This window comes from Oncorhynchus nerka, unplaced genomic scaffold (genome assembly GCF_034236695.1).
Source record: "Oncorhynchus nerka isolate Pitt River unplaced genomic scaffold, Oner_Uvic_2.0 unplaced_scaffold_5238, whole genome shotgun sequence".
Classification (NCBI taxonomy): Eukaryota; Metazoa; Chordata; class Actinopteri; order Salmoniformes; family Salmonidae; genus Oncorhynchus; species Oncorhynchus nerka.
In genome coordinates, this window is record NW_027036072.1 from 1 (window position 1) to 12,618 (window position 12,618).

A 12,618-nucleotide genomic window follows, 5' to 3' on the forward strand; every position below is an offset into this window, starting at 1 on the left:
GATCACTCTTCTGTTGCTGAGAATTTTCCTGCACAGCAGGGAATGCAAACTTGCAGTGTTTGGATCTGTGTTTTTGTTTTGTTGTACAAAAAACTTGGCAGACAGTACTCTGAGTTGCACCACTAGGCCGCACTACAAACTTTTATGGCAAGTTTTTACTCAAGCCTTGCAGTGCAGCTGTGAACATAGCAGGTCACACCAACCCAGAGCACTTGAGCATGTTAAGCAAGGAGAGACGTGAGGCCAGGGACTGATCAGTTTTTTTTAAATGTAAGGCACTGAGACAGCGCAAGGGCCATGGTTGGGAAAAACAGCCTTAGACTAAACACCGAAAAGCAGGCAGAGAGAAGGGGAGGAAGGAAAAGCCATGTAAATCCGGTGAGTCCTGGAAATGCCATGCAAGTAAAATAAAGGGGGCACAGCTGACTGGGCTGCAGTGTGCGGCCTCTCTCCTCGCTGAATTCCCCACATTCCTCTGTGTAGGTAATTAAAATCAGGAGAGCGGGGGAGCAGAACGACAGACCTGAGAGGACAGTCAATGTATAACAGAGATAGATAAGATGTTTGGTTGGTGTGTCCTGAAGCTATCTGTGACCCTGGGATTTCTCTCCATGTTTTTATAGGAGGAGGGAGGGCCAATGGTAGCAGGCCTTTGGTTTGGGGGTACAAAGGGTAGGCACATTTAGTGTGTCTCTTGGGTGAGGAGAATGTGAGTGTGGCGAGAGGGCCAGACGGACATACCTGGCATTCCAGTGGGTGATTATTACCCAGAATTCCAAAAGGCCACTGAAGTGCTTCAGTTGCTGCTGCTGTTGCCCATGTTCCACCCCTCTTCATCATACCACTCTACCTCATCAGCCACTCACCTCCCATCTTCATCCTCCTCTCTTTCCTGTTGTTTATGAGGCAGGGGCAGGGTTGACATTTGGCACATGTGCAGTAGTGTATTATTTACAAGAATGCTCAATGAGCAGCACACCTGTTTCATTCCATTTCAACGTCAGTCCTCTCAGATTCTAATAACAATACATTTAATTTGGTTAATATATTTCACTCACCTTAGAGTCCAATGTGTTTCTCTGAATTTATATATGAACTTAGAGTTGAGTTACAGTGTGTTAACCCCCCTGGGCAAAGTGGCCAGGCATGCTCAGGTCATTGGGAGGTGACTGGTGATAACTGCTGTGTTGACACTAGTGCCTTCTGGATTGAGTTCCTCTCCTGACCAGCTCTATTTGGATCAATAATAGAACGATATTGATCAGAGAAGATTGAGGGGCTGACCTTGTAAAAAAAGGAACAGCAGTGCTTTGGGCAACACTACCTTACATAGGCAGTATTCTCTGATGATGAATCCAGTACGTGTAATAAAACGAAGTAACCAAACTATAAAGTAATAACTAGCATAGCTAAATGTTATTGTGCACCCCTACTGAGCACTATATTGGTCCTCAATATGTTTTTGTACTTACTAAGTTGATACAGTGTAATAAGACCAATAGTATTGTGCTGATTGTTACTGTAGTGTAAGGCCCATATATGTGTCTGGTCCACTTTAGGTAAAGAGAATACTAAAATACTCTTTCTCTTACCAAAGAAAGCACACATTTTCCAAGCACACTAATCTCTGCTGAATTATAGTCTTATAGTTGTGTCAGTGTTTTTTCGAATTCCAGGGTTTCTTTGTCATAGATATGGCAACCTACTCCGCTAAAGGACATACGAGAGTGTCTAATGCTGTTGTCTTCTTGGATACACTATACACCTTAATACTCTACCTTGTCGAGGGGTGGGGGGGGGGTAATGGTAAATCAGGGAAAAATGTATACCTGGCACAACTCTGTCATCGTTTTTAAGAGAATATTGCCCTCTTAACATTAACAGTGGAGTTATTACGTGGTTGAGTGACTGTTTTATGGCTCATGCAGTCGGAGAAGTTTAAAGCTGTCAGAATATTCACAGTAAAACTTTTTCATGTGCTTCGTGCCAAATCTGTCAGTGCCAGTGGAGCTCAAGTTTCAGAGCTTTTACAACTCTCACTTTGTCTCATGTGCAAAGTTTCTCTCTTTCACACACACACACACACACACACACACACACACACACACACACACACACACACACACACACACACACACACACACACACACACACACACACACAGCTCCAGTGCTTTTTAAATTGCAGTTTCCTGATTCGGCCAGGCCTCGTCCCAGAAAAGTAATTTTAGCTTATGTTCCATGCTTTCCTTGAGAAATGGATGGTACTTCAGAAATGACATTTTCTTATATTCATTCTCCATGCACCCTATCTTTAAATACAATCCATTTAGTATGTTTATATCAAAGATAAACAGAATGTTTTTTAAGGACTGATGATGTCGTACACTTCACACTAAAATATCATCTATTGCCAGTGCTACAAAATACGTTGAACATAAAGATGATGAATATGATGATGACTTGTGAATTTGATGACAACTGCAGCTTAGGTTCTGAAATATATTCCCCATGTTAACATATTGGTGCATTCCCTGCAGGATGTTGATGGGTGGCACTGCAGAGTGAGGAGTCTGAAGATCTGAAGATCTCTGAAGGTGGTTGGCTTAGACAGTGCTCACACACACATCGCCAAAATGAGTGAGTTCCTTTTGTTGATTATGATGATGTTGGAACACAATATTACACATCAATGTACACTCAGATGAACACACACACACACACACACACACACACACACAGACCTACACACACTATTCCCCAGCCCCGGGCCTGTGTGAGTTGAGCTGAGCTGATTTTCCAGATGCTGGCCGGGCCAGCAGGTGAAAGATTGATTTTCAGTGTTATGGAGATGGGGCTCTGGTTCTCTCTCCTGCCCTACTGCTGTGTGATGTCTGTCCAAACTACACTAGGGGAATATTTCCCTTCGTGAGCTAACACAGCCAATGCAGAGATCACTCAGAGATCAAACATGGGAATAGAAATATCAAAACACTGCAGTCTGTCCTCTCACTGGCTCCATTACCCTGTCGCTAGCTGAACACTCTCAATGTGGGATTATATAAAAACACACATTTTCTGTGTACACAACTAGAAGTGGGATTTATATGGCTATACGTGCACGCGCACACACACACCATTACACTTCAATTTGATCTCATGGTAAATGTGTGTTTCCACCAACCGTTCTCCCCTATAGATGAGCGTCAGGCTCTCCACTCCATAATGAAGGACCTAGTGGCCCTCCAGATGACGAGGCGCCAGCCTGGGCCCCCTTATGACACGGGGAAACCCAAGACTCTGCCCAACCCTGCCCCTGCCCCTGCTAAGAGACAGGTAAACCATCTACCACCCCACTCAGTCAACAACACACACTCTCCTCAGACAGGCATGTCATCATCATCTCCACATGACATATTGTTTCCCTTCATGACCCCATCATGACCCTGTAACCTCCCATGAACCCTCTTGACGGGGCTTCTTCTTTACTCCCTCAGGACGATGTCAGAATAAAGTTTGAGTTCAGTGGAGAGAGGAGGTGAGTGGGTTTTCTTGTTTTTGGATGTGTCTTTGTGTATGTGTGTCTTTGTGTGTGCGTGTGTGCTTGTTTTATCACGTCTTTGTCTATGAGAAGAGCATGGTCAGCTCAGCTCAAATGCACTCCAGATCTCCAGTCAGAATGGTATGTGAAGCAGAGAATGGAAAGGGAAAGGACTGTGGTTTATCTGTGGCAGCCATCAGAAACCACAGCTATGTTAGGTGTGCTTAGAGGAATCTGCACACACTGGAAACGGAATATGTTTGTAAAAGTGTGTGTGCACGCTTGTGTTGCAGATCTAAAGAGGATATAGTTTCTAGACCGAAACACTTTTTATGCTTCTGTCTGTTTGTCTGTCCATCTTACCCACTGTTTGTCTGTCCATCTCACCCACTGTTTGTCTGTCCATATTACCCCCTGTTTGTCTGTCCATCTTACCCACTGTTTGTCTGTCCATCTTACCCACTGTTTGTCTGTCCATCTTACCCACTGTTTGTCTGTCCATCTTACCCACTGTTTGTCTGTCCATATTACCCCCTGTTTGTCTGTCCATCTTACCCACTGTTTGTCTGTCCATCTTACCCACTGTTTGTCTGTCAATCTTACCCACTGTTTGTCTGTTCATCTTACCCACTGTTTGTCTGTCCATCTTACCCACTGTTTGTCTGTCCATCTTACCCACTGTTTGTCTGTCCATCTTACCCACTGTTTGTCTGTCCATCTTACCCACTGTTTGTCTGTTCATCTTACCCACTGTTTGTCTGTCCATCTTACCCACTGTTTGTCTGTACATCTTACCCACTGTTTGTCTGTCCATCTTACCCACTATTTGTCTGTCCATCTTACCCACTGTTTGTCTGTCCATCTTACCCACTGTTTGTCTGTCCATCTTACCCACTGTTTGTCTGTCAATCTTACCCACTGTTTGTCTGTCCATCTTACCCACTGTTTGTCTGTCCATCTTACCCACTGTTTGTCTGTACATCTTACCCACTGTTTGTCTGTTCATCTTACCCACTGTTTGTCTGTTCATCTTACCCACTGTTTGTCTGTCCATCTTACCCACTGTTTGTCTGTCCATCTTACCCACTGTTTGTCTGTCCATCTTACCCACTGTTTGTCTGTTCATCTTACCCACTGTTTGTCTGTTCATCTTACCCACTGTTTGTCTGTCCATCTTACCCACTGTTTGTCTGTTCATCTTACCCACTGTTTGTCTGTTCATCTTACCCACTGTTTGTCTGTCCATCTTACCCACTGTTTGTCTGTCCATCTTACCCACTGTTTGTCTACCCATCTTACCCACTGTTTGTCTGTCCATCTTACCCACTGTTTGTCTGTCCATCTTACCCACTGTTTGTCTGTCCATCTTACCCACTGTTTGTCTGTTCATCTTACCCACTGTTTGTCTGTCCATCTTACCCACTGTTTGTCTGTCCATCTTACCCACTGTTTGTCTGTCCATCTTACCCACTGTTTGTCTGTCCATCTTACCCACTGTTTGTCTGTCAATCTTACCCACTGTTTGTCTACGTCTTTTTATTTGTGTAGGATACTGATGTTTGGGAGGCCTGTGCAGTTTGAAGAAATCCAACAGAAGGTCAAGACTGTCTTTGGCCAACAGCTAGACCTGCACTATATGAACAATGAGGTACATCTAACCCCACATCTCTTTCTCTGCATTTCTCACCTACAAACACTCTCTCAGGCAAACACCAACACAATGCATACACACACAAACACTGACCCTCACAGCAACCCACTTGATGTAGGTAACTTTTACGGCCAGTTTCCTGGACATTTAGTCCTAAGTACTAAGATGCATGTTTAATGGAGATTCTCCCGTATTGTCTCTGTGCTTTGGTTGAGTCATTTCTGTGTGCTGTGTGTCCAGCTGTCCATCCCTCTGCGTGGTCAGGATGACCTGGACAAGGCCATTGACCTGCTGGACCGCAGCTCCAAGATTAAGAGCATCAAGATCTTGCTGCTGACGCAGGAGCAGTACAATGTACTACACACACACACACACACACACACACACACACACACACACACACACACACACACACACACACACACACACACACACACACACACACACACACACACACACATAAATGCACAGACATACAGAAATAAACACACACATTAATCAATAAGATGTTATTAAAATCATATGTAATGGGGTAGTGTGTACAGTCTATATGTGGACACTGACCACACCCCTCACATCCCACCCGTAGGCGTCCCCCTCTCCCTCTCCCTCTTCCCACCACACAGTGAGTAAGCAGGTGAGGATCAAAGCCTCCCAGTCCACGGGTGATGTCAGCACGGTGTACCAGCCCTCCGAGCCCAGGGGGCGCCACCTCTCCACCAGTGAGTATGAACAAGCAGATTCAACTCATAGCTGCTTCCTCTATTCTTCTGCCTTTGCTTTCAACAACCTCTTTTTCCATTTCTCTCGCTTTAACTTTTTTTTTACAATAGATAGGGAAGGGTAGTGGTATCTCTCAATATGGAGAGACAGTAATGTTGTATATTGTCTGGTTTGGTGTTTGTCATGTCCTGCTCTCTTAACTCATTTATTTTGCTAGCTTTCTCTTTGTCTCTCTCTCTATCCCCCCACTCTCTCTCTATCCCCCCCCCACTCTCTCTAGCTGCTGTTATTTCTCTCGCTTCCCCTCTTAGCAGTAGGTCCTCTTCCTGTCAACCATCACTGGCTGCTCTACAATGGCCTGCTGGTCACAAGCCAATCAGATTTAGAGACACTATTAGCATGGCGGGTCAATGTCCTGGTTTTAGAAACACTGGCTGTTTTGGGAGAAGGTTAAAATTAGTGCTGCGTGAGGGAAACTGTACAAATCCTAAATTCACTGCAGGTCCACCACCTGAGGCAGAGTTACATTTCAAACAATCACATTATTAATCATTTAGATATTTTTCCCCCTCATTTCATTATTTGGTTAGAAGAGAGAGATCATATCTGTTATCAGTGTTAGGGACGTATCTTCTTTTCTCCCACATAATCCATTGTTTAACTTTTTTTTGTGTATCTATTTTTTTCATTTAGCAGATGCTCTCATCCAAAGCAATTAGGATTAAGTTCCTTGCTCAAGGGCACATTGACAGATTTTTCACCTAGTCTGCTCAGGGGTTCGAACCCACGACCTTTCGTTTACTGGCCCAAACACTTTTAACCACTAGGCTACCTGTCATTGATCTTGGTACACCAGAATCCCATTATCTCATGTATCTCATGTATTGATTTCCATTGGTTTAGAACAGTGTCATATGGCCAAGTCACAGTCCTATTTCTTATCCTCCTCCTCCTCCTCTCTCCCGTCCCAGGCTCTCAGAACACAGGCCGTAGCTCCCCCCCTCCTGGCTATGTCCCTGAGCGGCAGCAGAGGATCGCCCGCCAGGGCTCCTACACCAGCATCAACAGTGAGGGAGAATTCATCCCAGAGAGTGACCAGTGTGTGAGTCATTGCACTGTACACAAACAAGTGCACGAACACACACACACACACACACACACACACACACACACACACACACACACACACACACACACACACACACACACACACACACACACGAACACACACGAACACACACAAACACACAAACACACACACACACACACACACACACACACACACACACACACACACACACACACACTGTAGGGCTGATACTGTGTCTCCTCTCCCTAGGTGCTGGACCCCTGGAGCAGTGCAGAGAACTCTGTCTCAGGAAGCTGCCAGTCGCTGGACAGTAGCTCAGACAGGTGAGTGCAGGACTCTACCCCACATTCTACCCCGGGGTGAAAGTAAGCCAGTACGGTCTGGCACGGCGTCCCGGCAAAATAAGTAGTGGGGGTACTCCGTACTGGTAAAACATGAGCCTATCACTATTAACACAAAATGGCAAGAAAACAATAGGCTATTATGGCATTATTTAACATGACCTAATGTCAGCTACATGAAAAATGAGTGAATTGACTTTAAACCGGGTGGTATACGCCTCAAATTGTGTTGTGGTTTGAGGAGAACAGTTACATGCCTTGGAGATGAGAGGCCGAGAACGAAACACGGTGGACAAGGTGGAGATGAGAGGCCAAGACCGAGGCGCGCGACCAACAGTGGATGCATCAATTCAGGCTACAAGTTTAGGCCTAATGACAATGTCATTAGAATACATGTGGGTGTTTTGTAACAGATGTCTCTTTCCATTCATCAGTGCACTGTTGGGATTTGGATGCTGGAATTATTTTGTGAGTGGATGAACGTGTACTGTTAGTCTACAGGACCGCTTTTTTGAAGTGATTAGTTGTTTGACAGTCAGATGAAAACATGACTAGTTGTGTTTATACCACATTAAAAGGCATAGGCGGTGTGTCCATAAGGCTAGGGGAAGCTTTCACTGAAGTAAATTGAATTAAACTGCCAAAATGATATAGCTCCTGTCTATACAGAATGAAAGAAATTCATAAAAATAGGCTACTACACCAGAAAGCACGATTTGGCCACAGAGAATCATTAGCTTCTTTTTGTTTTGTATAGCCTACAGTTGGAAGGGCCCGCAATTTGGGCAGCATGTGGCAAATGCCACATTTGAGTTGCAACTGTCAGTGAAAAGCAGAGAGACCCAGGCAGACAATATAAAAAATGTAATTGTTGAAAAAGAAATGACTATATCTGTGAAGAGATTGAGCAAACAGTAGCCTATCTTTTTTTTTTAACTAGGCAGGTCAGTTAAGAACCAGTTCTTATTTACAAAAACAGCCTAGGGACAGTGGGTTAACTGCCTTGTTCAGGGGCCGAACAACAGATTATTACTTTGTTCAGCTCGGGGATTCGATCCACCAATCTTTCAGTTACTGGCCCAACGCTGTAACCACTCGGCTACCTTACCGCTCTTATTGGCACCAGTGGAGAACATCGTCCATATCCCTGGTCAGTCTGCATATTCACTTTATCATTGAGTCAGTGACACTTTTGTTTGTTTTTGGACAACAATTTCCTCCTCCAGGTGAGATGTACTATATTGTATTTTATGTTTCCCCTTTTCGTAGGCCCATTATATGGATCAGACAACGTTGTTTTAATTGATCAGGTTGTCAGTTTCAGCAGAGTAGGCTACCCTGTAATTTTTGTTGTATAAAAATATTATTCTGCTAATGTCACCAGTCATAAAAAGTGTAGTAGAATTGCATGAAAGGCCAACATTTTGCTGTGCTTGGAAAGGAGGAGAAGTGTATCTGATATAGCCTAGAGTCTACTCTATCCATAACACACTGCATTCAAGTATTTTTTATGAACATTTATTTTTATATTATTAGCTTAAATTATAAGTATCCAATCTAATCATCACATTAGGAATAGTAGCCTATCTTTAATAAGTCTGCAAATGTGAGGATGGATGGAATGCTTTATTATAAAGGTACATTTTTATGGTGTAAATTAGCTTCCCCAAACTTGAAACCCATGTGCTGCCTATGTTATTAAAGATGGTCCTCCCGAGTGGTGCAGTGGTCTAAGGCACTGTATCGCAGAGCTTGAGGTGTCACTACAGTCCCGGGTTCGATCCCAGACTGTGTCACAGCCTGCAGTGACTAGGAGACCCATGAGGTGGCGCACAAATGGCCCTTTGTCGTCTGGGTTAGCGGAGGGTTTGGCATTCTAGTAACTCCTTGTGGCGGGTCGAGTGCCTTCAAGCTGACTTTGGGCCCTTGAAAGCTGACTTTGATCGCCAGCTGGACAGTGTTTCCTCTTCCGGGTTAAGCGAGCACTGTGTCAAGAAGCAGTGTGGTTTGGCAGGGTCTTGTTTCGACCTTTGCCTTTTCCGAGTTCGTAGGGGAGTTGCAGCGATGGGACAAGACTGTAACTACCAATTGGGGATAATTCTAAATTAAAAAACAGGTATAACATGTTAAAAGTGATATGTCAAATCTTTACTAGGCCCACAGAGATCATATTTGAAATTAATACGGATTCTATATGTAATTATATAATTACACCTATTAAAAAAAAGTGTATGCGCGATACCGGTAAGAAATCTACTTTTACCCCTGATTCTACCTCACACGTACACAATACTTGTACACAATACTTGACTTTGGTTATAAAGACAGTGTATGTATTTTGAGGAAGTGACCATCAACTCTCACTCTCTCTTTATTTGTCCTTCCTCCCAGCCCCTCCATGAGGAAGTCACGCATGCACCGAGCCAAGAGCTACCCTGATAACCGGCTGCAGGAGAACGTCTCTGGTGGGTGCCCAGGAGGAATCCTGATATCACTACATAAGATATAGATCCTCACTGTCACGGAAAACTGTAATTTATACAGTAATTTGAGGTATTATCAACAGTAAAAAACATTGGAAGTTTTACTGTAGCATACTGTAAATTATGGGGAAATTGCTGTATTTCGAATGTTACTGTAATTCCACCTCACGAATATAGTACCGTACTGTATCTTTAGAGCGCCAAAAACCTTATGACCACTAGTGGGTGCATGGTATTGTTGTCTCGGGCTTATTACTATATTTTGATGCGTGCCTTGTAAGAGGCTATATTTGTTGCACCCGTGAGTGAGAATTCTGTACCAATTTTACTCTTATGTGGTTAAAGTGGCCCATCAATAAAAAATGTATTAGGGCAGATTGGAGTGGCAGCAAATGGTTGAGCATTTTGCCATGTCCTTTTGGTCTGTTTTGACCTGAAGTCGCGGCCAGTTTGGAAGCCTTTGTTAAGGCCTCTAGAAGTGCAAGTGATATAAAGCACCAAATATGAATTAATGTGCTGTAATGTGTAAACACTTAGCAGCCAACCTGCTTGCACCAATCCCATGTAATTACAGTAAAATACAGTCATCCACATATTCATTAATTCATTCCGATTATGGTAGCATTTAGTTTTTTACAGTATAATACAGTCAGTTTTATGATATTTTACTTTGTGTCATTACACAGTACTTGCTTTGATACCGTATTCATATTACATCAGGTGTACGGTAATATGAAATACAGAATTTTACTTGCATCCAAGCTTCCTGTAAGCTACTGTCAAATTCATGGTAACCCCTTTACAGTGCTGGCAAGAGAGCCGCTCTCAAGCCCCTTAGCAACAGGCCTAAACCACAATGCAACTCCTAGCAACAATGCAACAATGTAGTCCCAAGCAACAGCACAGAGCAACAAGGCAGCTCTTAGCAGCAGAGCCTCACGTGGATGCTGTATGACTGAGCTGAGTCTGAATCCTGTTGTAGTCTAACCTTCACCCTCTCGCTCGCTCTCTCTACTCCTTCCTCCCTCTCAGACCGGGAGAACCATGTGTATGATAAGGTGGTGGGGAAGGGAGGGACATACCCCCGCAGGTACCATGTCTCCCTGCATCACAAGGACCATAGTGAAGGTAGGGGCACTGTTCACTGTTCCTCTCACCAAACCACTTTGTGCCATATTACTTTGTATTTGACCTTTTCCCTGACCCCTCTCTTGAACCATCTCCTCCTTCTCTTGGTCTCTTGGTTCTTCTCTCATCACTCCTTCACCCTCAACTCTCCTCTCATCCCCCCAGGTCGGAGAACGTTCCCGCGGATCCGTCGCCCCCAGGGTAACCTGTTCACCCTGGTGCCCTCACGGCGCTCCATCAACGGCAGCGAGGAGAGTCTGGGCAGCTGGCAGCTAGTGGACAAGCAGGGCAGGCTCCGCCCACAGGAGCGCCCTGTCGCCCACAAGTGTGAGTCCCGACCCTGCCTCTTCATCTTATATTTACATATATTACACATATTTCACATATATTTTATAGTTATTAGAGATTTAATACTAATAAATCTATTTTTGTATCCTACACATTTTAAATAAATGAGTTAGTTTGTATGATGAATGCAGTGTGTTTTGAGAGTATGGTGTCATGTTTACTATATGGAGAGGATGATATGTATGGTGTATGCCCCTCCCTCCACAGCCCCCAGTGCTCCAATGACGTGGAGGCGGGGCAAGCTGCTGGGCCAGGGGGCGTTTGGGAGGGTTTACCTGTGTTACGATGTGGACACGGGACGGGAGCTGGCCGCCAAGCAGGTGGTGTTTGACCCGGACAGTCCTGACACCAGCAAGGTGAGACAGCAGGGGGTAACGGAACAGTATGCTACTACACAGATTTTTTTCTGATTTTATATCAAAGTCTACTGTTCACAACCAGGCTACTGTAATGTATTTATGCCAAGATGACTCAGACTCCCCAGCCTGAAGGAGAACTCTGTATGACTTGAGTTCCCGTGTATTGTTAAAGATTGGTGCAGAGGCTTAGCCTGGAGCACCTTTAGCCTGGAGCAATGCCAAGAATGAGGTAATGTGTTCAGCAAGCTACTTTACTCTTAAGAGGCGATTATGGAGGAAGGCAGTATGGTGCTGTGTTTAACCTGACTGAGTTTTACTAGCTAATTGTTGGTCAACTGTCTTAAACACAAAAGGCACTATTCAACGATATGTGGTCAGGAATCAGATAAACTTATGCTCTGAATCACTAACGCAGTCAAATCCTGACTGAGTGCTCATCTCTGTCTCTGAGAGCAATGAACTTTGAGGAGATTCAAGGGACTTTCTTTCCTTTCTCTCCCCCCATATTTAATGACTTTTCCTGTCTGCCACTGAGAAAACATGCACTGTCACTTCCTGTATCTGAGTGGAGTATTTGCAGGGGGTGAGGAGGGGGAGAGTAGCAGAGCCAGCTTTGCCTTGGCCTCCAATCACCCCTTAAACTCTCCTCTTCTCTCTCGCACTCTCCCTCTTGCTCCCATTCTCTCTCTCCCATTCTCTTGCTCCCATTCTCTCTCTCTCCCATTCTCTTGCTCCCATTCTCTCTCTCCCATTCTCTCTCTCTCCCATTCTCTTGCTCCCATTCTCTCTCTCCCATTCTATCTCTCTCCCATTCTCTCTCTCTCCCATTCTCTCGCTCCCATTCTCTCTCTCCCATTCTATCTCTCTCCCATTCTCTTGCTCCCATTCTCTCTCTCCCATTCTATCTCTCTCCCATTCTCTCTCTCTCCCATTCTCTCTCTCTCCCATTCTCTCT

At 44.5% G+C, this 12,618-nt stretch overlaps 1 protein-coding gene across 1 annotated transcript; it reads left to right on the forward strand.

Annotated features, from left to right (window-relative positions):
* Nucleotides 1–2,514: 2,514 nt before the first annotated feature.
* Nucleotides 2,515–12,612, forward strand: LOC115110787 (mitogen-activated protein kinase kinase kinase 3-like). Its single transcript, XM_065014118.1, has 12 exons — nt 2,515–2,639; nt 3,199–3,335; nt 3,497–3,537; nt 5,089–5,188; nt 5,432–5,545; nt 5,781–5,913; nt 6,886–7,016; nt 7,254–7,327; nt 9,737–9,810; nt 10,861–10,956; nt 11,122–11,283; nt 11,512–12,612. Exons 1-12 carry the CDS (start codon nt 2,636–2,638, stop codon nt 11,712–11,714), a joined length of 1,269 nt encoding a protein of 422 aa, XP_064870190.1. The 5' UTR covers nt 2,515–2,635; the 3' UTR covers nt 11,715–12,612.
* Nucleotides 12,613–12,618: the final 6 nt, after the last annotated feature.

Excerpts from the sequence above, each read along its gene's own strand:
- LOC115110787 (XM_065014118.1), top strand. Across the intron at positions 3,336-3,496 it reads CTGCCCCTGCTAAGAGACAG|GACGATGTCAGAATAAAGTT; the intron begins GTAAACCATCTA and ends TTACTCCCTCAG. Across the intron at positions 5,546-5,780 it reads TGACGCAGGAGCAGTACAAT|GCGTCCCCCTCTCCCTCTCC; the intron begins GTACTACACACA and ends TCCCACCCGTAG.